We start from the raw sequence: 23,659 nt of genomic DNA, 5'->3' as shown, positions 1-23,659 counted from the left end.
CCTGTGAGATATAATCCCCACATTACATTATGTTAATAGAGCTACTGATAAGAGTTGTCAGCCTTTGTTTACCTTCACGATTCAAGTGCAACCCATGTCTATTAAACAATTTCCTGTTCAAAATACCAGTTTATATTACTTGAACATTATGTAACATACTGCAGACTTTGTTGATTCTCCGATTCGTTTCCTTTATTGCTATATCATCACACGACCAAGTTGGCAGGCCCTACAAAGGGGGTATTTCTGCAATAGGCACATGTTTCCCTGAATGTTTTAAGTTTTTGTTTCAGCTCATTAATCACTTTATCACCTTCAATTTTTGAAACATCATTGGATCCATTAATGATGACAACTGATTCTTTATGTTCAAGTTGTTAATCGCATTTTCACTTTTGTCCAATACATTTTCCATCCTTGCGCCTGGTTTCACCACCTAAAACACATTTTACAGGCATGACATTTCACAACACTCTGGCAATCACTGTGGCATGACTGTCAGTAAGAATTACTATGCTCCCGGACTTGATTTCTTTTTTCGTTGCATTGTATCATGTAACGGTGTGCGTACTTGTTTGACAACTTCTTCTCTCCTATCTTTCCGAGCATCAAACTTGTTAGACAGAGGAATTGAAAAGTCACGAGTTGATTAAATGGACTTACATTTTTGCACCACTTGTGACCATAAGCCAACAGAAGGAAGACTTGTCACTACGGTGTCTTTTTCTTTGTGTGAGAGAGATTTCAGTTCAAATTACAGTACATTAATGACTTTTTGCAGTGAACTCACCTCTTACAGAAGTTGTTTTTTTCTAGGTACTCCTGCTTTTCTGTAGCACTATCTTCTGATTCAGTAGCACAGATGTGTCGCGCGGTGGTTTAATCCAGCGACTGTGATGCCATGTAATTTTCATCATCTTTATGCATTACACGCATGGCCCAAACACACATTTTTTTTTCCAAAACATTGCTTTTCTCTATATTACTACACTCATTAGTGATTCCACTTGTTACAATTTTAATATAAAATTAAATTTATACTACTTTTGTACATTCCCCACATCTAATATCTCTTAAAACACAGTTTTACGGCGGTGCTAACAAACATAACTTCTGAGTCGGCGCCATTTTCCCACAAGGACTATAATTTCAGTGTAAACCGCAGGAACTTACAAACATCCGAATACATTCTTTTTTTGACTAATAAAACACGGAGCAATTTTAACACGCTTGGTCCTGTACCATTCTGAGAACTCGAATACAATTGCCTCCAATAGGAATGACCTTCGTCCAGATCTTCTCTTGTCCGTCTGAGTCGCAGTTACAGCACAGGCTGCACATTGAACTGGAGCAGTTAAAAGTCAATGGGAATTGGATGAATGGCACAAATGACTACACTTATGAAAAAGTGTGAAACCCAATTTGAGCACGGAGAGAAGAATGCTAATCCCCTGGTAAAACATTATAATCCTTCAACTGCAATATCATAGTAGTGAAAACGAAAGGAAAGCTATGTAACTTTGAGAATGAAAAGTATAATGTCCACACTTTCTTGCGCACACTGCTCAAGACACCCGAGAGGTGTCTGTTCACGAAAAGCATTTAACGCTGAGGGTGAACGAGTAGTTCTGATTCCTTATTTCGTTTATAAACTGTATTTTTAGTAGGGTGAAAATGTTCAATATGTGTGTTTTAAGAACAATCTTTAGGTATGAACCAACCGGCACAGATTCTTGAAAGCACTTAAGGGACTTGCATCACAACTTTTATCTCCATATAATATTTTATCCGCCATATAATTTTATGGTTGCCGCTCCAATATCATAGTTGCCCTATGCACGACGAGAAATGCGCTTCAGTTCAGAGCCTTGCGCTTAAAGGCGATACCGTGCTAAAAAAACTTGTGAGCGTCACACTATCATCCCGTCTCAGTAACAAATACACCCCTGACTAGGTGGGCCCCTTAAAACTTATTTTCACAACGCAAGGTGAACATTAAACCTGGGGGACATCGGCATTGTGGGTGCGTTAAAGTAAACATTTTTGGCAAAATGTAAAAAAAAAAAAATAAACCCTAAGTCATGAAATAGGCATTTGTAGTTAAGAAGGGAAAGATGAAGAGGGGGTTATAAGTTCATTAAAACTTCTAATGTATATTGTTCAAAACCGAAAAAAAGTGAACTTTTTAACACGAATATATATTTTTTTTTTAGTTTAGTTGGTTTAGCTCTATGCTTCGTCGGCAACGAAGTAATAAAACGCATCATCCTAATGCAAAAATGATCAGAAATTCTTGTTTTTGTTGGTATCTATTATTTTACAATGGATTCCCCGAATAAAACCATTCGAAAATATGAACACCCACAAACTAGTGTCAAACACACTCGAGACATATACTGGATAGCTCTATACTAACAACACAGGGGAGAGCGAGAAAAACAACCTAGTGGCAAGAGGTGTGAATTCAAAATATTTTATAGATAACAAGACAAACTTCGTTTTAAGGATTTTTTACACTGGAGGTTATTTTTTCCCCCATTAACCTGTACAATGATTTTTAAAAAAATGTTAAGAAAAGAACTTTAATTTCGTTGTCTTAATGTTGGTACGAGATGTATTAAACATATACATTTTTCACACTGGGCAACCAAATACTATCATCTACCGGACTAACGTGACAACAAAGCCAGGTTTTTACCCAAAACCCTTGATCTGTCCGGTATTAGTCTCTAGTGTATTTGCTAGTATTGTACAAGCTGTGAGGAACGTAAGTCTTCGTGTTATTCCATAGAAGCGTTCACCGCTGCTCGCATACAAGCACGGGCGGCAGTTCTGCCTTCAGAAACCTTCCGTCAGTCGGAAACGAGCCCTGTTCCCACTCCTCGCCCAATTGCAATTAACGGAACCGGCGAGGTGGGCGTGTCCTTAGTTGGCGTTGGGCGTGCAGTGCGTGACGTGGAGCACTAATTAGCACGTAGCTAACTCGTGATTGGCAGCTGCGAGCTAAAGAGAGGCAGGTGTCCCGGCGGGTTCCTGCTGTGAGGCGCGCCGTCCGTGACGTCACGGGTCATGTGACGAAACTCCCGCCGCGCCACACGTGACGCGCGGCTATGGCAGGGCGTGAGTCACCGCTGTGACGAGGGGATAGTGATTTTCCCGTGCGATGGAGCCACAACCAACGTAGTGTAAAAATATGTTGTTAGTCACACACAACGAAGAGATCACAACCAGAAGAATCTCATTTTATTTGCAGCCAACAGAACATGACAATCATGTGTGTGGACCTTATCGCAGAGTTCATAAGACAATTACAATATAGTCTCACAATAATACACGAGAGCATAGACAGAAGCGTACGCAGAATTTCAATTTTGTAAAAAAAGTTAAAAAGAAAAATGGGGGGGGGGGGGGGGGGATGATGGAAAGAGGTTAGAATCACTTTGCCCTCGGTTTGCTTTCAAATTCTTTCCTTTTCTTGGTGGAAATGATAGATTTGTTGTATATATATGTATATATATATATATATATATATATATATATATATATATATATATATAATATAAGGAATTTGGCGAGGGAGGGGGTTAGAATTTGTGGTCAAATATTAGTACTTATTTCCAATTAAACGTCATTTTTCCCAGTGTGTAGTCAAAACACTTTCTGGATGATCTACACTGCGACCAAACAGACTGTGACATTAAAATAGTAATTACATTATATAATATATAGGATATTTGTTGTGTACTGAATCTAAGATGAAGGAAAAAACACTATTCTGTCGTTTTGAGAAGCGTTTTCTTTTCAAAAGCTATTATGTCAAGCTTTTATAGCCGAGGACGTTATATGAGCGATTGGCTATTACGAAAACTGACACGTATGAATTCCCTATTTTTTTCTCTTTACAGCACTACAATATTATTGTTTCTTCTAAATGAAGGATGGGAAAATCAAGATTTTAATGACTAGCATGTAAACTAGTGAGGAATTCCCATTTTGAAAGATGGTTTTTGATACATGATTTGCTATTGTCATTACTGTAAAACCACTAGCAAGGTACAGCGAAATAGAGAAGACCAATATCGTGTCCAAAATTAGTAGGTTTAATTCTAAGATTTTAAAGTTAAAAATAAAACAACATAAAAAAGGATGGCTTCATCAACAAGTTATAATGTAAATGGCAGTAGTCGAAGTTAATATAAATGAACACATGAATTAACTCTTTATTCCAAGTGACTCTGAAAAGCTTTCAAATTACAAGAAAAAAAAAATCTATTTAAGATTATCCATTGCATGATTGTTTTCTGTTTTAACTAATGAATACTCACGTGTAGCCACTGACAACCAAACAATCAATATGAAAAGGGGAAAAAAAATATTCCATCTTACTTATGCATGATCTCGAACGAGTTTTTGTTACTTTTATGAACAATTATATTACTGAATTTCACAGGTGACAAAATAAGGTCTATTGATGGGAAGCTCTTAGGACCATTTTCAACAAAAAAAGTTGACGGTTGTCAGTGCCTTAGATATATCCAAAACGTCAGTACTGCAAAGCGAAAAGCGAATGCTACGTGACAGTAACACTGTCATAGTGATTTGCAACACAAGTTAATGATACGTTATTCTTAGGGACTGGAAAAATTCGCGGATTCAATGACCTCTAGGCTAGCTTCCAAAATCCTCTGCTAGCTGGGGAAAATACTACCTGTTCATTGGCTGTTAACTTGTGATACGTCTCGACAGACGAACACGAAGGTCTAACAACGACGAGACAGTTGCAAAATTAACAACAAAAAAGAACAAAATATCGACCTTGAACAACATACCGATGAACAGGCAAATCCAACGATGTTATTAAGCAGATAATCAGTACGACACAGCACAGACACGCAAAAACGAACCTAGCGACTAAACATATATTCTGGACACCACAAAGACAGCAAAAACGACAGTTGCAACGTTCGGGAACTTTAAAAGATATGCAGTTTTATTTGTTTCCTTATTTTAAATCAACTGATTTTCCTCTACTTTGACAAATGTAATATGTCACTAATATTTAGATTTTTTAGTGCGTCGAACTTTCATAATTTTTGAAATGCATCGCCATTTCCATTTTATCAAGTAAAATTCCAATCGTGGGAGAAGGTCTGTGTTTGAAAACACTTTTGAAACGGCCGTGGACCGCAAACGGAAATCACCAATTTGGTGACGAAGTTACTCGTACACAGTTCGTTGAAATCACGTCGCGCATAGAACAATGACGTAATGCACCAGCAATCACGAGGCTGCACTTGTGTGAGTCAGTGTGTGTACGTGTATGTGTGTGCGCGCGAGGGGTGGTGGGGGGAAGTCTGGGCGGAAATGAGGCCACGAGAAGGGGAAGGAGGAAGACCACGGTCGGGGAGGGGAAATGAGAGAGAGAGAGCTGTTGATAATTTGGGGGGGGGGGGGGGGGGTTAGGGCGGAGTGTTCGTTGCGCATCGGAGTGGCAGGAGCGGGACAGGAAATAACTCGCACTGCGCATGCGCCGAGCCGGCTGCCATACTGCGCTACGTGTACTGTGGACTGCGCTTGCTCGGGCACCGTCACTGCGTCTAGCTGAGAGGTTTTATAGGCACCGCGACCGGTCTGATCTGTGAATACTTTCCGAGTCAGGAGTGGAGCAGTAAGTGTGTTGTGGTGCTGCACTGCAGGCGAACGCATTCGGCGGCTTTGAACATGACGCAAGGTAAGAGTAGTGTAAAGAAAGAAATTTTTAAATATATTAACAATAAGGCCGATACGCAAAATTGCGTTTGCGTGTTGACATACGTGTACTAACACGCACGTAAACAACACATACAATTTTTGAAACTTTTTTTTCCCATGTTGGAATGTGGTTAGCATTCACTTGTTTTCCATTCCAAAATACTTTTTATCTGATCATCTCAGAAATGTCTCGAATGTTATTTAACCCAAAAACTACTTTTCCCGAACAAAAATTTGCAAAAATTTCAATAAACATTCCAGCGAAAATTACAGTTTATAACTTTTACTTGTTTTACTTTTCGTAAATTCTCAGTTTCAAAATAAGTGGAGGACGTACCGACGTTTTAATTTTAATGAAGTCAAGTGATGTAATTTTTTGTTTCAAAATATTCGAAATAAAATCATAAAATACTATTTTAATTCAATATCGGTTCATGTGACAATTCTGTAGTGTCCACATGTTGCCAATTCTATCACGTTTTAGTTGTGTGTATTGAACATTTGAATTTGAGTAATTCGACAAGTTTTTCTAGAAATTGCCAATTTTTATTCGGGGATAGTTCCATTGCACGAATTCAGTACGTATACCTAACAGCGGGCCCAGGGTCTAGGACAGATTCTAACTGCCAAGAAGTAGTTTGCGACACTTGTCACGAAAGCTTGAGATCTAGATTTTAGAGAGGATTCGTCAAAATAAAGTCCAAAGAAGAGTATATATTCGTCATGTTAGCACGCGCGCGGCTCTGAGATGCCACGCCTTGTGTCATCTCAAGACGACCGCGTGACCTTCAGCTGGGTGAAATTCCTCGCGCCGGCCACGTCATTCCTACATATATCAAGTTGCCGTATTGATTCGGCGCTGGCGCCGAACAAGGACAAACTCATTTAAAACTTAAATTATTTTTATGGGCCACGCCTACCTGGACACACATACGGTGTGCAGAGCTAAAGAAAACACGCGAACTGGAAATTGCTCAGGATACGCGAGTGGTGCCGGTTTTCGAAAAGCATTGAAGAAGACGTTGAGGGCGGACGAGTAGTTCTGTTTCCGTATTTCGTTTTTAAACTGTGTTTTCAGAAGAGTAAAAATGACTGAAACGCATGTATTCAGAAGAAGAAGAAAAATAATTCATGCATGGAACTCCCGGTAGAGATAATTGAAAGCACTGATCTTCATTTAAATACCATGTAATTTTATGGTTATCTCGAATATCGCAGTTTCCTAATGCAAAACTCGAGGACTGCGCACCTGTCCACCGCTTTACACCTAGAGGCGATACCGCACTAGATACACCAGCGTCGACCTTATTATTCCTTCTCAGTAACACAAATACACCCCTGACTAGGCAGGCCGCTTAATTCGCATTATGCGTCACTGAAGAAAAGAGAGAGTAGTCTTAAGGCCGGGTTTATAAACTACTCAAGAAACGCAGGATGAAAAAAGTTCAGTGGCGACGTTTTCAAATAACCGTTTATGAACCACGTTATAAACGCAAAATGCAACCTAAGCATCGGTCAACTTCCAACTTGCGATTCGGCTTGCGTTTCCGACGGCCGTATTTGAAGAGAGCAGAAAGGTGTTGCGAAAAAATTACAGACGCAGACGTTAGGTAAATGTTAAGGTCTCGATGTGTCATTTATATACCTATACCACGTTTACACTTGTTAAACTTTCACTCAGTGAAAGAAAATTGCATTTTAAAACCAAATTATTGTCACACTTTTGTTTTCATAATAAATATGAATCACCAATAGAACCCCGCAGGGTAGGAGTTTATTTTCTGTTGTTTTATCATTTCAAGTTACAGGGTTGGTGGCGTCTTGCGATTTGTGTGCTTTGTAAACGACTGGTTTTCTTGCGTTGGTTGCGAGTTGCGTTCCTTGCGTGATTTGTAAACCCGGCCTTAATCGACATATTTGGTTAATTGTTGATGTGTTAACATCTTAGCTCACGGTATACCGCATTTGGTATGAATGAAATCCTGAATGGAACGGAAGTAGCATGGAACGGAACTGTGTAACCATGGTGCTGCCATCTGTGGCGGATGGTGCCAAACAAAGTTCACAACGGGAAACTTTATAGTGTCGATAGTTCAGTAAATTAAAAAAAAAGGTAGTATTTTAATCACATTCTTTGTCGAAAATCAGCCGGAAAGACGGTCAAGTCTTTTTCGCTTGTATCGGAGCCGTTTCATTATATAGTTTAAAATTTTGCTCTGCAAATCGAATCGATCGTTACAGAGGTTAGGTGTTACACTTGAATGGCGAGTAATGAAAGACTCGCTCATATATTTTATATATGTATGTATATTTTTAATGTACGAAATAGTTGCAAATTGGTATCACTTGGCCGGAAAGCTGTCTAATACTACATGCCGCTATCGTAGCTACTTCACAAGCTAGGGTGTGTTCAAATGTTTCAAACGTAGCGCGCGAGTTGCCTTGTAAGGTCTCCAACCCACCCTTTCTTTTTTCTTATTGAAATAAATGCTGGGGGAGAGGGTAAAGTGTCAGCGAGGGTGAAGTTACTCGAGTCAGCGAGGACAAAGTTACTCGGGTCAGTCCTGCGTTATCTGCCATGCACGTCTGAGAGTTCTGGCCAGCGAGCGTCTGCCGGACTCGGTGGCTATTTTCAGCACATGCAGGCAGGGGAATTTGTTTGTGTGTGTGTGTGTGTGAGTGAGCGCGCGCGCGCGGGTAGAAATGCTTCGCGAGATCAGAACGAGTAAGGCCCGGTCCACACGAACGGCCAGTGTGCGGGACGGGAGCCGCGCGGCGCCCGCATAGCAGTTGCGTGGTGCAGTCCACACGAGCGGTCAGTGTGCGGCTGATGTCTGCGGGCATTACCATTTTGGAGTTCAGTCATTAGATGCAATGGATGCACGCCATAGTGCAGTACTTGTGTACGTAGGTATTCAGGTGTTAAAAATAAGAAAGTCGAATCTTAAGTACCTATTGGGTACATCCCATAGTGAGCAGTCGTTTGTTACAAGGAACTTTTTATTGCAAGAAGACGAAATGAAATTTTTTAATTACTTCAGAATGTCGTCTGCAAGCTTTCATGAACTGCATGAGACTGTGAAGACTGCAAAAGCAAGATACAAACATGAGGCTGGCTATACCTACAATGGAAATGATGGCTTTAACGCTTATTTAAGCGTGTTTCCTTTTCCTTGTACTAACTTGTACTAAATAAGTTGACAAGGCCATTTACATATCGCAATAACTTTCTTAGACAATACAGGTTTGTTTTAAATATGAGAAAGTTAAAAATATAATTGTATTGTAGGTGTATTTATACAATTCTATTAATATTGTTATGTACAGTACGCACTGGAAAACAAATATGTCCTTAAGTCTGAAAAAATTCTTTCGCACAGCTATTCACGTACAATAAAAAATTAAAGATAATAAATATGAAACTTGATATTCAAAGTGTTTATTTATGGTATGCACATTAGGAGTCATCCGAGAATGCAGACAGTTCGGTGTCAGATGGTGACACGATGGAACTACATGAAGTGAAAAGCCGATTTTCTGTAAGCTCGCTGTTTTGGCTTCCTTGTATTTGTGACAGATGATGGGTATACATAGGTTTTGCACTTTGTACCTGGAGGTGTCCATACATAGGTGTTGGAGGTGGGTGGTACACACTTGTAAGTGGTGTCTGGAAAGCAGAAATGTGGTTTGGGTGTGCGGAAGTACTTTGCAGTGGCTACATAGGAGCTGTATTTAGGGAATCAATTATTTGACCTGGTTGCAATGTTGCCCGTCTAATTTTTTGGAGTGAACCAGTTTCTGGTCTGTATACACTTCAACATCAACTTTTTCTACATCAGTATCATTCATGGTGGAAACCAATTCTTACTAACTTGACAGCACACAGAAGACAATGATATCGCTACGGTTCCCCCGCAAGACTGGTGCGACCGCTCGTGTGGACGACTCGATATCTCACATCAGCCCGTAACAAAGTTGCGGCTGCCGCGCGGTGCCCGTCGCGCTATGGGCAGTGCGGGTGGCAGCTACAGCCGCACGGCTGCCGCACCGCTGCCGCGCAGTGCCCGCCCTGTGTGGGCTGCTCTACCTATCTTACTGTCCGTAACAAACCGTGCGGGCGCCGCGCGGCTCCCGTCCCGCACACTGCCCGTTCGTGTGGACCGGGCCTAAGCAGTTGTATGTACGCGGGTGATTGGAATCCTGATGTTTTGCATGGTTTGCACATCGATTCCTGAACTTCTCGTTGTAAATCAAGGCTGCCGGGTATTGCTCGCAGTGTGCAGAAGTAGTGTAAAGTGACAACGTATATCTTAACTGATCAAATTTAAATGGAATGTGCAATTGAAACCTTAAATTAAATTTAAATTTAAGATTATGCAGTGTCAGAGATAATTTACATAAATAAAAATGTAAATGTACACACCTTTGTTAACATCTCAAACCTCCGAAAGTTCCTTACCGATTTCTTTGAAATTTTGTCACAACATTGCATTCGAATACGAGCGTGTTTATATATACCTATGTCACACCTGTAACAGGTAAACCGGTATATATATGTAATATGTATAAACGAATGTTTGTGTGTTCGTCTTCTGTTTTGTAAATATAAAGATATAGATTGGAAGATATAGACATAGAGAGAAAGAGATATAGATATATGTATATATATATATATAAATAGACATATATAGAGATGCAGAGAGATAGATATAAATAGATGAATAGAAACATAGATACCTACCTACATAAAGATATATATATAAAGAGATAGAGTTACATTTATGTATATCTAGAGAGAGGTGTATTGAGATTTTTTTAGAGTTGTAAATAAGTAATTAATAAACGCGTCCCTGAGCAATCACTGAATCGTACATACTTACGCGCATTTCCTGCTATTTTCCGCACTCCTACGTCATCTTTGTTCCAGCTGGCCTTGAGCATCAACTAGAGGATCCGAACGACGAATACTTCGTTCTCTTCTGGACATGAGTAGAGAGTGGGAAGAAATTTGGTGTTTGATTACGAGTTACTAGATTTGCAGTCCTCTGCATTTTAAACAAGACATCAATGCAGTACTAAAGGGAAATTTATTGTCGTATTATTCCGTTCCTATTTTTATTATTATTTTTTAACGAAAAGAGTAAATAAAACCTACATTGATTCGGTCATGCGGATTATTATCTCCTGATTGGCTTTACAAGAAGTCATAAGTAATATACGTGCGTAGGTCGACCTATTATAGACTACCCCTAGCTTGAGCGGATTGCACTTGATTCCTTTCATTCTGCCGAGTGATCATCATGTACCCATGGCCGAGGTTATAGTTTAGTAAAAGGGGAGGGGGGATGTGGCTGGGTGGTCATATAACTCGCCTCAACAAGATCAGCCTGCGGTTCTTTTTCTCTTCGGGATCAGCCCGGATGAATTTTTTTTTCCGTGGGTGTGAAACGTGGTGGATGTTGCCTTGAGCCGGAAGTGTTTTTTTTTGGTTTTCTCGTGGTGCTACAGTTATCCTCCCCTCTCCTTAAAGCATTCCTTCGCTTCTCCATCTCGCCACACCGCAACGGACATTCGTCTAGAATTTACTTCGATGCCAGGGAGACGTCGAACCTTTTATTTAGTTCATTATTTAATGCATTGATTCGTTCGTAGTCCGCCCACGTGGTCTGGTGGCTAGCGGGCCTAGGGGCACGGGCTCGATTCCCTGCCGGGGAGGGGATGTATGCTGGGTTAGGACAGGACTTGACAGGATCCACGTCCCGCGGAAGGAAGTGGGAAACCACCGCAGAACCATCGCGCCTTGGCAGGCATAGGGACGTCACGGTGGAGTCGCCTGTGCTCACGATACCCAGTAATGATGGGCTGAAACGACTCATCACCATCATTCTTTAATAATTTGGCAGTGGCGTGGTAGGGGACCTCACGTGTATCCAAGGGAATGAAAAATTTCAGCAAATAGTTTGATAACTGGTTAGTCTTCAGCGAGAGGTCGCACTTACCATTCCGCCTCACTAACACAAATACACCCCTGACTAGAAAATATACAGCGAAATATAACCATAGTCATAGCTTTAGCGTTTATGTTATGTCCATGAGAATACATAGGCCTACTTTTTACTTTACTATGAAAATTTTTCTATAGTTTATTTTTGTTAATTATATTGACTTAACTTAATATTAACTTTTGTGGCAGCTCTCACGTACACCGTTAAAAATTTCACCTTAAATTCATGACGAACACGGTTTACAAAATATAACCACAGGAATCTTCGTGAATCTACGGATGTTCGCAAAATTAAAAATACTCAGTGTACTTTATTTTTCTTTTCACGCGTATGTGTACATTGTAGATACAGGAAAAATACAAGTTGCGGCTCTGTAAAAAATTAGGAAAAAATTGTTTTGGCTCATCTCTCTCGAAAGTCTGCCGAACCCTGGCTTTGGGATGTAAGCGTTTGGATGCAGCTCTACGTTTCTTGAAGCTGATTACAATTGGCCATCACCACTCTTCCTAAGCCACTCTGGGCACAACCAATGCGAAGGGAATAACACAACTGCAAACACCCGTCGAACCGGATGCAAGCGCCGAGGGCGACGCCGCCATGTTTGGTCGCGGCTCCCGACCAACAGCCCACGTCACAGAGCGAGGCGGTACTGTGACCAACGGTACACTCCGCGCAGATAACAATGGAGACCTGGAGCCCCTACCCACATAGTAGAGAACTATACAGATGGAGCATAAGTTCCGATCCTAGGCAAGGGCGCTGAAGCCAAAATGAGCAGGGGGATTTCAGTGTACTACACGTACCAATATGGCGGCCGTTTGTTTACAAATGTATCAGTTGTACCTGTATTGGAGGTTAAATTGGAAAAAAATGTCAACTCATATAATTTGTATTAATGAAGATTCGTTTTGGACTTTATATATATAAACAGTAATATTTTGATATAATTTACTACAAAACAGATATTAATTACAGTTGTTAATAAAAACAGACTAGAACGGCTTATACAAATATAAACAAACGTCCGCCAACATTATTCGTTTAGTTATAACATATTAATTGTCCACGAATTAATCACTCTTTTTATCTCCGCACAGGAGCTCAGTGAATGAGCACAAACATTTTGAATCTTGATGACTGTGGGGAAATAATTCACGCAGTGAAACATCTTTTCTTTGGTCTTACGAAACTATTCTTTCGAGAAATAGTTGGTGAAATATTTTCCTTTAATTACAAAAGCAGTACTGATATGTTGTTGTGACCATTTTCCATCGAATTTCTGTGGAACGTGCTATAGGCTAGTTATTCTGTATATTGCAACCAGCTAAGAGATCACTTGGCAAAAAAAAGTGAGCGAGTTTTTCATAACTCGCCAGTGAAGTGTAACATCTAACCTGGGTAACGAACAAGTTCATGTGTGCTCATGTTGCACATACACATATAATACGAAACTCAGACACGAAATGAAACATATATATATATATATTTAAATAATGCCAAGCGTTGCAAATATATGCCAGTTTGAACGTTAGTTTGAACTACATTTCTTGACGCGAATGACCGTAGTTTCCGCACCCGCCGCTAGAATTCGTTGCCGGAGTAGTAGCTACGTCGACTATTGAATAATTTTTTTAGCAGACCAAAATTTTATAGTACGGTGAAATGGCTTCGATAAAAGTGAATAATACTGAAGCCCGATTTTGGAGCTGATTTTCGACAAGGAATTTTATTAAAATTTTGTTAAATATCATTATACAGGTAATACTTTAGTTTCCTTTCGGCTTTGTAAACTTCGATTTGCGCCATCCGCCATAGATGGCAGCACAGTGGTTGTTACATATTTCCGTTCCTAACTTCCGTCGTATTTATGAAATTACTCCCACCAAATGCCTTACACCTAGAGCAAAGGTACTCATCATCGAAAATGTTTTGATAGAAGGGTTAGAGAATAAATAATTTTGTGACATTCTGCTTGATTATATCTAGTGTGATGGACAGAACCGGCGGTGCCGTAACTAACGTTGAGCCAATTGCGGATATATAATTTTTTTTTTCGAGAGAGTATTTGAAAAATAAAAAAAGACCATGTTTAAATTAGAATTTCAGTGTTAAGAAATCTTACGTCAGTAAAAAGAACGACGGTTATCTACATTCTCATTCTCAACATGTATCACTCACTTCCTGTGTGGTTTGTGATTCCAGGGTGTTGTAATAGCTCTCCTTGAATCGCCCAAAATAACATACTGCCTTCACCGAGATCTGGCATATTATTTCATAACTTTAGGGGGGAGTGGGATGTATCCCCCTGTCACTCCCCTCCTCTTCCATTCGCCACTGGTTGAGTCCACGGTCGCGACTTTTTTTTTTTTTTTATGTTTAACATCTTAGCTGGCGGTTTACGGCAGTTGGTGGGAGTCATTTCGTGAGTGGAACAAAAGACGCACGGAACGAAAATGTGTAACCATGGTGTTGCCATCTGTGGTGGATGGCGCGAACCAAAGTTCACAAAGTCAAGAGGAATTTTTAAAGTATCACCTGTTTAGTGAATTTTAACAAGATGGGAAGTAGTTCTTATAAAATTCCTTGTCAAAAACAGGTACAAAGCCGAGATTTAATATTTTTTCAAGTCATTTTCGCTTTTGTCGGATTCGTTTTATCATATAGTTTAACTATTCGCTTTTCAAAGATTCAATAGTCGACGAAGCTGCTCTGGCAGCGAGTTATAGCGGCGGGTGCGATTCGCGTAAAGAAATGTAGTTGGAAACACAATTGGCGTATTTTCTTCACGCTCGGCATTATTTTTTAAATATTCTACGTGAAAATTTCGTGTCCGAGTTTGGCATGTTTAAGTATATTGGCGTCACGAGAACACATGAATTTGCATGTTAACGAGGTTAGATGTTACACACATCACTGGCGGGTACTGAAAGAAGACTCGCTGAATTTTTTTTCGTTTCTTCGCGACTTGCTGACGCGGCGAGACAGGTGGCGCCGCGGTGGCGGCGCGGGGAACCGCCCCTCCCTCCACTGGAGCGGCACACCCACCTCGGGGATCAGGCCACCGCCTCTTGCAGAGCGTGACCTCAGCGCGGCCGGCGCGGTGGGCGTGTCCGGGGAGGCGTTGACCTCGAACTGGAGCCCCTACTCCACAGCAGCGGGGAACTGCTTCCAGCCTTACGCATCGGTCACGTTTCAATCGCAGATACACCCACTCGAATGTGTCCATTCATACTCTCCATATCAGTTTACCGAATTTCGTTGATTAATCCGTACGGGAATGTATTTTTCGCGAAAAGATTTATAGATTAGCGGTGTGTTAAGAAATTGTATCGTCGTTTGTGTTTTCGTGATTGTTTGGGTTTTCTCTCCGGTACATGTCCACTGTCGGCGCACGAATCAACAGCAATCCTGTGCGGAAGCGAACTCGTCCTGATTGGCCTGGTGTAAAGTGGCAGTGGCTTCTCTTGCAGACAACGAAGAAACTGTTGGCGCGGGCATACTTAATTGCAGTCTAACGAGAGCTCGGGTATTTTCGTGAAAAATACATTCCCCTATTATTATGTGGTTTCCGCTGAATTTCCACGTGAATTCTACTACCTTCCAGGGGGAGATCTAGGAGCCGAAAGAGACCATATTTTTCAACTTTTTGTATGCCGTAGGTAACAATTCTTTATCGTTTTGGATTAACATTAGCCTTCGATTACACAGATCATAAAAAAAAATTATTGATAGTAGTAGTAGTCCCCCCCCCCCCCAAGTAAAATTCAATACTAAACTCCAATGACTTCGTTTTAAGGGGTGGGAAGAGGGGGGAACTATTTGGAGCAGCCATTCACTATTGACTTCAGTAATTTCACTAAATTATCTGTTATGCTTTAACATAGTAAGATTTTGAAATTTTAAAAATAGAAAATTTTTATGCTTTAAAATTGTTGAAATAGAGACAGTGTCTTTCAAACGTGCAATACCAGCGAAGTACGCATACATCTTTACTAGTTAAATATAGAACATGAAAACTTTTCCATTAACATAGCAAAAAATATGTTTAGAAGAGAATACAACTAGACACTTAGAAATTACTGGAAACTATGGGTCCATCTCACACACTTATACTTGCGCTTTACTTGAACGATTGGACTAGGGACTACAGTTATTTTTTGATACGCTCTCAGAGAGTCGAAGACGTTGGAATAAATATATTCAGTAGCGTTGCGACGAGTTAATTTTTTTTGTGCTGTACACCTTACAAAACAGGGATATCAGAACCATCCCAGAATGTGCCTGAAGTTTTCTTTTTTCTTTTTTTTTTAACCATGAAAATAGGGACTAATACGTCTGGTCCGGCATTCGCATCTGGGTTTCTTCCTAAATAGTCCAATTTTTAAACCATAGTCCCATACCGCTCAGTTGCATGTCATTTATCGGTGAATAATACCACTACTAAAATTAACGTGAAATTAAAAACATTTAGGCTGTCATGTTTATTCTATAATTTAAAGCACCTTCGATTAGAAGCGCATGCAGAATTCAATTTTCTAGGCAAGGGGGAGGTGATAGAACCACTTTGCCCGCGGTTTGCTTTCAAATTCATTCCATTTGTTAGTGAGGATGACAGTTTTTTTTAAAAAAAGGATTTAGGGGTTTAGCTTTTTTACCTCTTCTTGTGCTCTTGTGTACCCTCCTGCTTGAGATTAGTCCATTATAGCTATTTCAAGCGTCAGTTGGTTTAATGCCAATGAGGCTTATGTTTAGCGTGAAGTTCAAAACTGCACTTGTAACCATCTATTGATTACCATTATCTATTGATTACTTGACTCCAGCGATAAGTAACTGTGTTATATTCTGTGGCCTTATATTTCTTTTTAGCTAATTGTATGTTCTGTCGAAGCTGTAATCCGCCTGTCTTGCGGGGGCAATTAGTTTTATGGGAGCCAATTAATCATTATTGGCAAGCAGATAACAAAGTTGAATTAGGTTTGCCTTGATTGTGCCGGATTGCTCGAGTGTAGGCGTAATTAAAGATTTACACCTGACCTTCGGCAGTTCACTTCAAAGTAGCTCTTGCGTGGCTTTAACGGTGAATTTCTCAGTCCATTGAATTAAATAAAAAACGAACTTTAAACAAACGAATTGAACGCCCCTTCCTCTTCCCCTCAGAAGGCAAAGCAATCGCAACGACTAGAAAGTTCATTATGATTAAGGTCAAGCACTTATCGCGAAACAAATTCTGAACGCTCATTAGACTGCAACAAGGTATGCCCGCACCAACGGTTCCTTCCATGCTATTGGCGGCCGTCTGCGAGAGAAGTCGTTGCCTTGTTCGGGCGTCTTGACTCCATGTCAGCGAATATTATAGGTAGAGACCGTAAAAATTCGCGAATTAATTTCGCGATGTACTAAAATTTGAACATTTATGTTATTAGTATGTATTGGCCGGTCCTGCGCCAGGCTTCAGGCTGTGCAGCTGGAGCCGGGTCAATGACAGATTGCTCTGACGTCACGGCGGCTATCTTTGACTCAAAAATTCCAAATTTTTAGGATAAAAATTATGGATTTCCAAGATGGCGGCCGTAACGAAAAGTGCAACGGTGTTTTTAAAAGATTTTTATTAAATTTTGATTAATAAATATTCTTTATAATTTTTAAAAATTTTCCCGATTTTCTATCTTTAAAATTACGGATTTTCAAGTTGGCGGACGTGACGTCATACTAGCTAACGATATATATATATCTTGACATAAGTGGTGGGAGGTCAGTCTGCCTGCAGCCACCATGAGGAAAGGATCGGTCACCATTTTTATTTTGTACTTGTCGGGTTCGAACCGAGGAATCCCGAGTTCCATGTCGTAAATGTATGTTTTTTTAATATTTTTTATTAAAATTTGATTAATATAATTTTTTTTGTAATTTTAATTATTTTTTTTCATTAAAATCGGATAATAAATAAAGATTTTCAAGATGGCGGCCGTAACGGAAATTGCGACGATGTCATTATCCTAGATGACGTCAGCGGCTTAGAGCAGCTAGCTCTTAGGACTTTCAAGCCACTTTTAGGTTTACGTGTTCTTTCTAAGACAAAAGTATTTTGAGGTTTTTCGACATCCTAATGGGTTTATCGACGAAACCGAAGTGCAGCGATTAAAAATTCGCTAAATATAGCCCCGTGACCTTCGTGTGTGAAGGCTATAGCTCCGTCGCATCGGTTGGATAGGTTTCTGCACATCCGCCTGTATAGTCTATGTCACGTGACTTGAAACACACAAGTAGTTCTCATAAGTAGTAGGTGCCAATGGTCTACGTATCCTTGTGTACTATTGTTGTCCCAATAAGTTTTGTGAACAGCTTCATTTGGTTGTCATTGTTCGTAAACAAACTTCTTGTGATGTTTTGCAAGTGACAGACGGGAAATGGGTGCACTATACTTAGAGAAATGTCAAATTTGGGACCAGAACATCACGGAGGGAGGGGTTGAGTAGGGGGGCCGAGCCCCCCTGGAATTAAGAAGTCCCTCACTGAGGGGACCTGTTTGCGCTTTCAAAATCGGTTTGTGAAACGGGACGGACAAACGTAAACGTCAAAACTATGTTTTAAGGAAAACTTTTGGTAGTATGTTTTAAAGTTTTCTGCCTATTGTATGCATACAGGTTTAAATATGGCCACTATACAACATAAAACCAGCCTATCCTCCCCTGCAAATTTCCGCGATTTTCGGCTTGCTTGTACTGAAGACTTGCGCCCCTGCTTACGTCACATGTTTATTGACTGCTGGGAAGCTTTTTATTCGAGACTTGTTTAAATCAGATTTTTTTATTGACCCAGAGTTCTCTTCATTAATTTTCGACCAATATCAGAATCAGCACAACAGTGCAAAGGTATTTGAATTTAAACATGTTACGAGATGAATCCGCAAATACCTTCTGTGTCCATATGTAAGTTTTTTTGTTTGAATCATAATTAAGACCTCTGTATTTCGCCTAAACGTTTCAAGCTATTTCTCGAAACACTGTAGCTTGTCCTAACTTTTATGGTTGGTAGAAAAATGTTTGACAGAGCGTAGCTGTTTTCGAGCGAATAATAGACGTTCAGTAGAGCGTAACCAAATTATAATTGGCTAATTAAAGTGGGCGAAGCATCTCTACACAACATAATTAAATAAAAAATTATAAACTTGCAAAATTGGCATCATTTTCTGATCCCAGGATGCACACACTTGTGCATAAGTAAGTCTGTCTGTTATTGTCCATTGGTTGCTGCCGCATTCCACCTTCCGGCAGGATTGCATATGATTGGATCATTTTGACTTTTGAGACGTGTCAAAAACTACATATGGGCAAATGAAAACGTAGTTTTGTTGTATGATGATATGCGTTCCAGTCACCCTCCAAATGATAACACGGATTTTGAATTTGTGCAGTTAATTAACACACAGTGTCTTAAGGCTCCCACACACGATCAGTCTTGGGTTGCTGTTGCTGGTTGGATTCATCGGAGACTATGGAAGCAACTTTGGATGTTGCAATTGCAGTTGCACTTTTAGTTAGAAGAAGGGGAGGGGGGCAGCAAAGTAATGAAGAGTATAAACAAAGATGTCTGCCACGACACTCAACTGACGGATTGATTGTTTGGACTGACAGTTTGGACTGGCGAGACGCTGTTCCCATCACACACGGCAGTTCGGACTGAGGGGGCTCTCGAGCCCACAGTCCGATTTGATGGGAAGCCACCAGTTCGTCGGGCCAACAGTTCCGACTGATAAGTCCGAACTGACAGTGTGTGGTGGCCTTTAGGCTTACAAGCAGCTTAATTTTTCCCTCGGGTTACAGGCGTCTCTGTTTACCATCGACGTCTTTTCCTCGCCACCGGAAGCTTGGAGACCACGCCCGTCGCTAGGTCTCCAAAGGCGACATTGCTTAAAGGGTAATTGCGGGGGGAGGGGGGTTAATAACGGCTTGCCCCCGTCGCCGGCCGGGGCGGGTCCTATTCCTGGCGGTGAGTCGCGGCACGGATATAGCCGGCGAGTGCCTCGCAAGTCATCGGCCGCCGGCGTGCCTCGCGCGGTTAGGTCAGTGTCAGCCTCTCCCTGCCCTCCCCCTCCTCCTGTTCCCGCTGCACCGCACTGCGAGGGGTTTTTGCCATTGACGAGTTGCACAACAAAGACAGATTCTTGAGTTCTGCGCACGAGCCCATGGTTCGCTTACCCACTTACCAACACGAACTGACGAATTCCACTCATGTTAACAAAGCCATTTGGGTTTGTTTACTAAGGCAAGTTTTTTTTAAAAAAACTACGCAAGAACTCAAGCTTGCGAAACGTAAAATTTACAGCAAACCACGTTTCAGAGTACCAGTTTATAAACTACGCAAGGCGCAATAACGCAACGCAAGTATTGTTCAACTTCAACTTTCGTGCGCTTTGGCTTGCGTTTCTGACGTCAATATTGGAAGAGAAGTGTTCCGAAAACTTTTAAAGACGCTGATTTTTTTTTGCATAGAAGCCCAAAAGTTTCGTTTATTATATACACAACGTTAAGCCTTCATACAGTGAAAGAAAATAAGCACTCAAATCAAATTGTTGACATTATATTTTGTTTTCATGATAAATATGAATTATCAAAAGAAGCCCGGGGTAGAAATTTGTTTTCTACTGTTCTAACAATTTAATAGTTCTGGGTTGGTAACGTCTTGCGACTTACGTGTTTTATACACAATCGTATTGTTCTCCATTGGTTGCGTGTTGCGTTGTTGCGACGTGGCGTGCCTTGCGTAGTTTATAAACTCGGTTTCACAGTACGCCCACATACTCGTGGTTTTGGAGAGAACTTTTTGAACTAAACGTTGTAATATGACAACGTATTTTAAATCACTTATAATTCAAAATTCTAGCTCTAATTTGGCGACCGTCAAGATTGCAAATGTTTGTACGTTCGAATGATCCTTGTCATCGAATCCCAGTTTATTTGGCACGACCTGAATTACTACAAGCCAGTGACAATCACTTAAAATAAAAATGAAAAATGAGCGAGTTTTTCAGTACTCGCTAGTGATGTGTAACATCTAACCTCGGTAACGTGCAAATTCATGTGTTCTCATGTTGCAGATACACACACACTCGGACATGAAATTTAACGTAGAATTCCTTAAAATAATGCCGAGCATGATAAATATTTACGCAAAATGTATTTTCAACAAAATTTCTTTCCGCACCCACCACTAGAATTGAATTCGTTGCCGAAGTAGCTACGTCGACTATCGACTCATTCGATTTGCAGAGCGAAATTTTAAACTGTACAATGAAACGGCTCCTATAAAAGATTGAAAAAAAAAAAATAAAACCCGACTTAGGAACTGATTTTTGCAAGGAATTTGATCAAAATACTGTCCATCTTGTTAAAATTCATTAAACAGTTAATACTATAAAGTTTCCATTGTCTTTGTCAACTTTGGTTCGCACCATTCATCATAGGTGGCAGCACTGTGGTTACACATTTCCGTTCCATGCGACCTCCGTTCCATTCACGTAATTACTCCTACCAAATGCCGTATACCGAGAACTAAGGTGTTATGCATCAAAAACACTAAACTGGTTCGTATGGCTGGGAGAAAAAGGAAACGCCACATTACTCCAAGTGAACAGGTTTATACTTCAGGTGAACATTTTTAAGTATCCAAAACCGATTGACTACTGTCGTCGAATGAATGTGTTGTGGATCCTGTTTAGCAAGTGTCCCTCTGTTAGACAATTACCGCCAGCTTCAATTTTGAAACAATAAAATATTTACGTGTCGATCTTTTTTTTTGTCGCAGTCTGTAAAAAATATTACACGAACTTGTGTCCGGAACATTCTCCATCTTTCACTGTTTTTACACTCTACTTTCAACGGCCAATCATAGGCTTATGTAGAAGAGATGTTCTGAACTACTTACTTTGCCAACCTATTTGGGTTGAAAGAGAAATGGCTTCGAACGAAACGTGTTCAGACTGCGTGTAAACGCACCATCCACCTGAAGTAGTTCAAAGTCCCGTGTAAAACGCGCGCCCGAAACCTCTGGCAGATCGGCTCAGAAATGTTGTGCGCGCGGCTCGTATTCCGTCCAGATGGTTGAGTTGCGTTGCACTCGGAGCTTGTCCTGGGACGCGGGGCGCGCCTCCCGGGCTGTCGCCGGCTGACGGATGGGCCATTCGTCTGGATCCGCCGCGGCTGACGGTCCAGATAACGTCCCTCCGGCTCGATGACGCGCGCTCCGACGACAGCTGCACCACGTGCAGGGAATACTGGACTCAAGCGAGCACGCAAACAAGCGAACGAACGAACTTCTAGCATAGATCAGCGACTGAATATCTTAACACGTTTCTAAATTTTTCTAAAGCTGTATTCTTGCAATTCAAAATTCACGTTGCTAGACGATATTTATCGCGTCCTGTGTTAGAGAGAGACAGAGACGTTCGCCACGACCGTTGGAAAGCTGTCTCCCCCCTAGTGAGGGGGGTGGGGGAGGGGAAATATATATTTTTTTTTTCAGTAAGAGAATTTTAAACTTTTTTGTGCCAGGCCCTGCGAACAAAATCCAAACTTTATGAGAGATTTGTGACAAATTAAGATACTTTGCAAATCCACTCATGTCTCCTAATCATAACATTTCTCTATTAAATTATACACTCCCGTGGAAATATAGTTTGAGTCGCGTCATCACGAGAGCTGTCCAAACTGGAAGTGAGGTATGCTGGTATGCCAAGTATACTCCTTCCAGGTCAAGACACGTCGCCATTCTCGTAAAATATGGTTCACTTCATATTTTACAAGGATTTTCCGAGGGCCAGCTATCGTTCTTCAAACCAATCTGAGGGCCAGACACACATGTATCAATATTACATTTTAAATATATATATATATATATATATATATATATATATATATATATATGTAATGTCATTATGGAAAGAAAAACTATTATTTGAAACATAGTTTTATCAAATAATCAATTACCATGAAATCATATATAAATTAAAAAAAATATATATGAATATTTTTCAATATTTCTGTGGGATTATGGTGTCATAACAGTGTCTGCTGACAACTTATCTTCAATATAGGCAAGCAGAGATGGCTAATACAAGGGGGTATACGTAATTACATGTTATTGAAAGATCCTTTAAGCGGGCGTGCAAAGCTGTTGTCGTTGGCCTTCGCTGAAATGTACGGTTATTAGCGAAACATTCGTGAACGCCCCCTAACTTGGGCCGCGAGGAAACGCCATCTAAAGGCTGTCGGATGCTCGCTAATCTCTCGCGCGGGATCTCTTGAAGTCTTGCATGCAAACAGCGCAGTTTGCTCGTTTTACTGGTGTTTTCCGAGACTGTGTGCCGGTGTATGCGAGGTCTTAGCTCAGCCTCAACAGTTTACCCGCAGCTTTCCTCAACTTTTGACGTGTAACATCTTGGCTCCCGGTTTATGGCATTTGGTAGGAGTAATTTCGTGAATGGAACGGAAGTCGCATGGAACGGAAATGTGTAACCACGGTGCTGCCAGCTGGGGGCGGATGGCGGGAACCTCAGTTCACAAAGCCAAAGGGAAACTTCATAGCATTAACTGTTTAAGGAATTTAAAAAATATGGGCAGTATTTTAATAAAATTCCTTGTCAGAAATAAATCCCAAAGCCGAGGTTTAGTATTTATTCAAGTTTTTTTCCCTTTTATCGGAGCCGTTACATTATCTAGTTTATAATTTTGGCACTAATTTTCTATCGACTTCTGCCTTTTTTCGTTCATGCGATCATTTTTTTCCCCTTTCGTAAGTGTATGTTATGTCAGCATTCATGTTTCTTCTCTGAATACCTTATTTAATATACATGGTTGATATAACATACGAATTACAACAAAAAGATATTTTGGCACAGCCAGTAA

At 40.6% G+C, this 23,659-nt stretch overlaps 2 protein-coding genes across 3 annotated transcripts in view; one reads left to right on the top strand and one right to left on the bottom strand.

Annotated features, from left to right (window-relative positions):
• Positions 1 to 23,659, bottom strand: part of LOC134534874 (uncharacterized MFS-type transporter C09D4.1-like) — a 112,588-nt gene that overhangs the window by 84,825 nt on the left and 4,104 nt on the right. The gene's annotated exons all lie outside the window — the stretch shown is intronic.
• LOC134534858 (uncharacterized) overlaps positions 5,468 to 23,659 on the top strand; it is a 49,640-nt gene continuing 31,448 nt past the window's right edge. Inside the window, exon 1 of one of the 2 annotated variants that reach the window (XM_063373501.1) lies at positions 5,468 to 5,731. In XM_063373501.1, the coding sequence (XP_063229571.1) occupies positions 5,722 to 5,731 (10 nt within the window). In that variant the 5' untranslated portion in view covers positions 5,468 to 5,721. The remainder of the gene's footprint in view (positions 5,732 to 23,659) is intronic. The other variant, XM_063373509.1, reaches the window with a different exon arrangement.

The sequence above is a fragment of the Bacillus rossius genome, chromosome 1, assembly GCF_032445375.1.
Source record: "Bacillus rossius redtenbacheri isolate Brsri chromosome 1, Brsri_v3, whole genome shotgun sequence".
Lineage (NCBI taxonomy): Eukaryota > Metazoa > Arthropoda > Insecta > Phasmatodea > Bacillidae > Bacillus > Bacillus rossius.
This window is presented reverse-complemented; position numbering and strand designations above follow the sequence as displayed.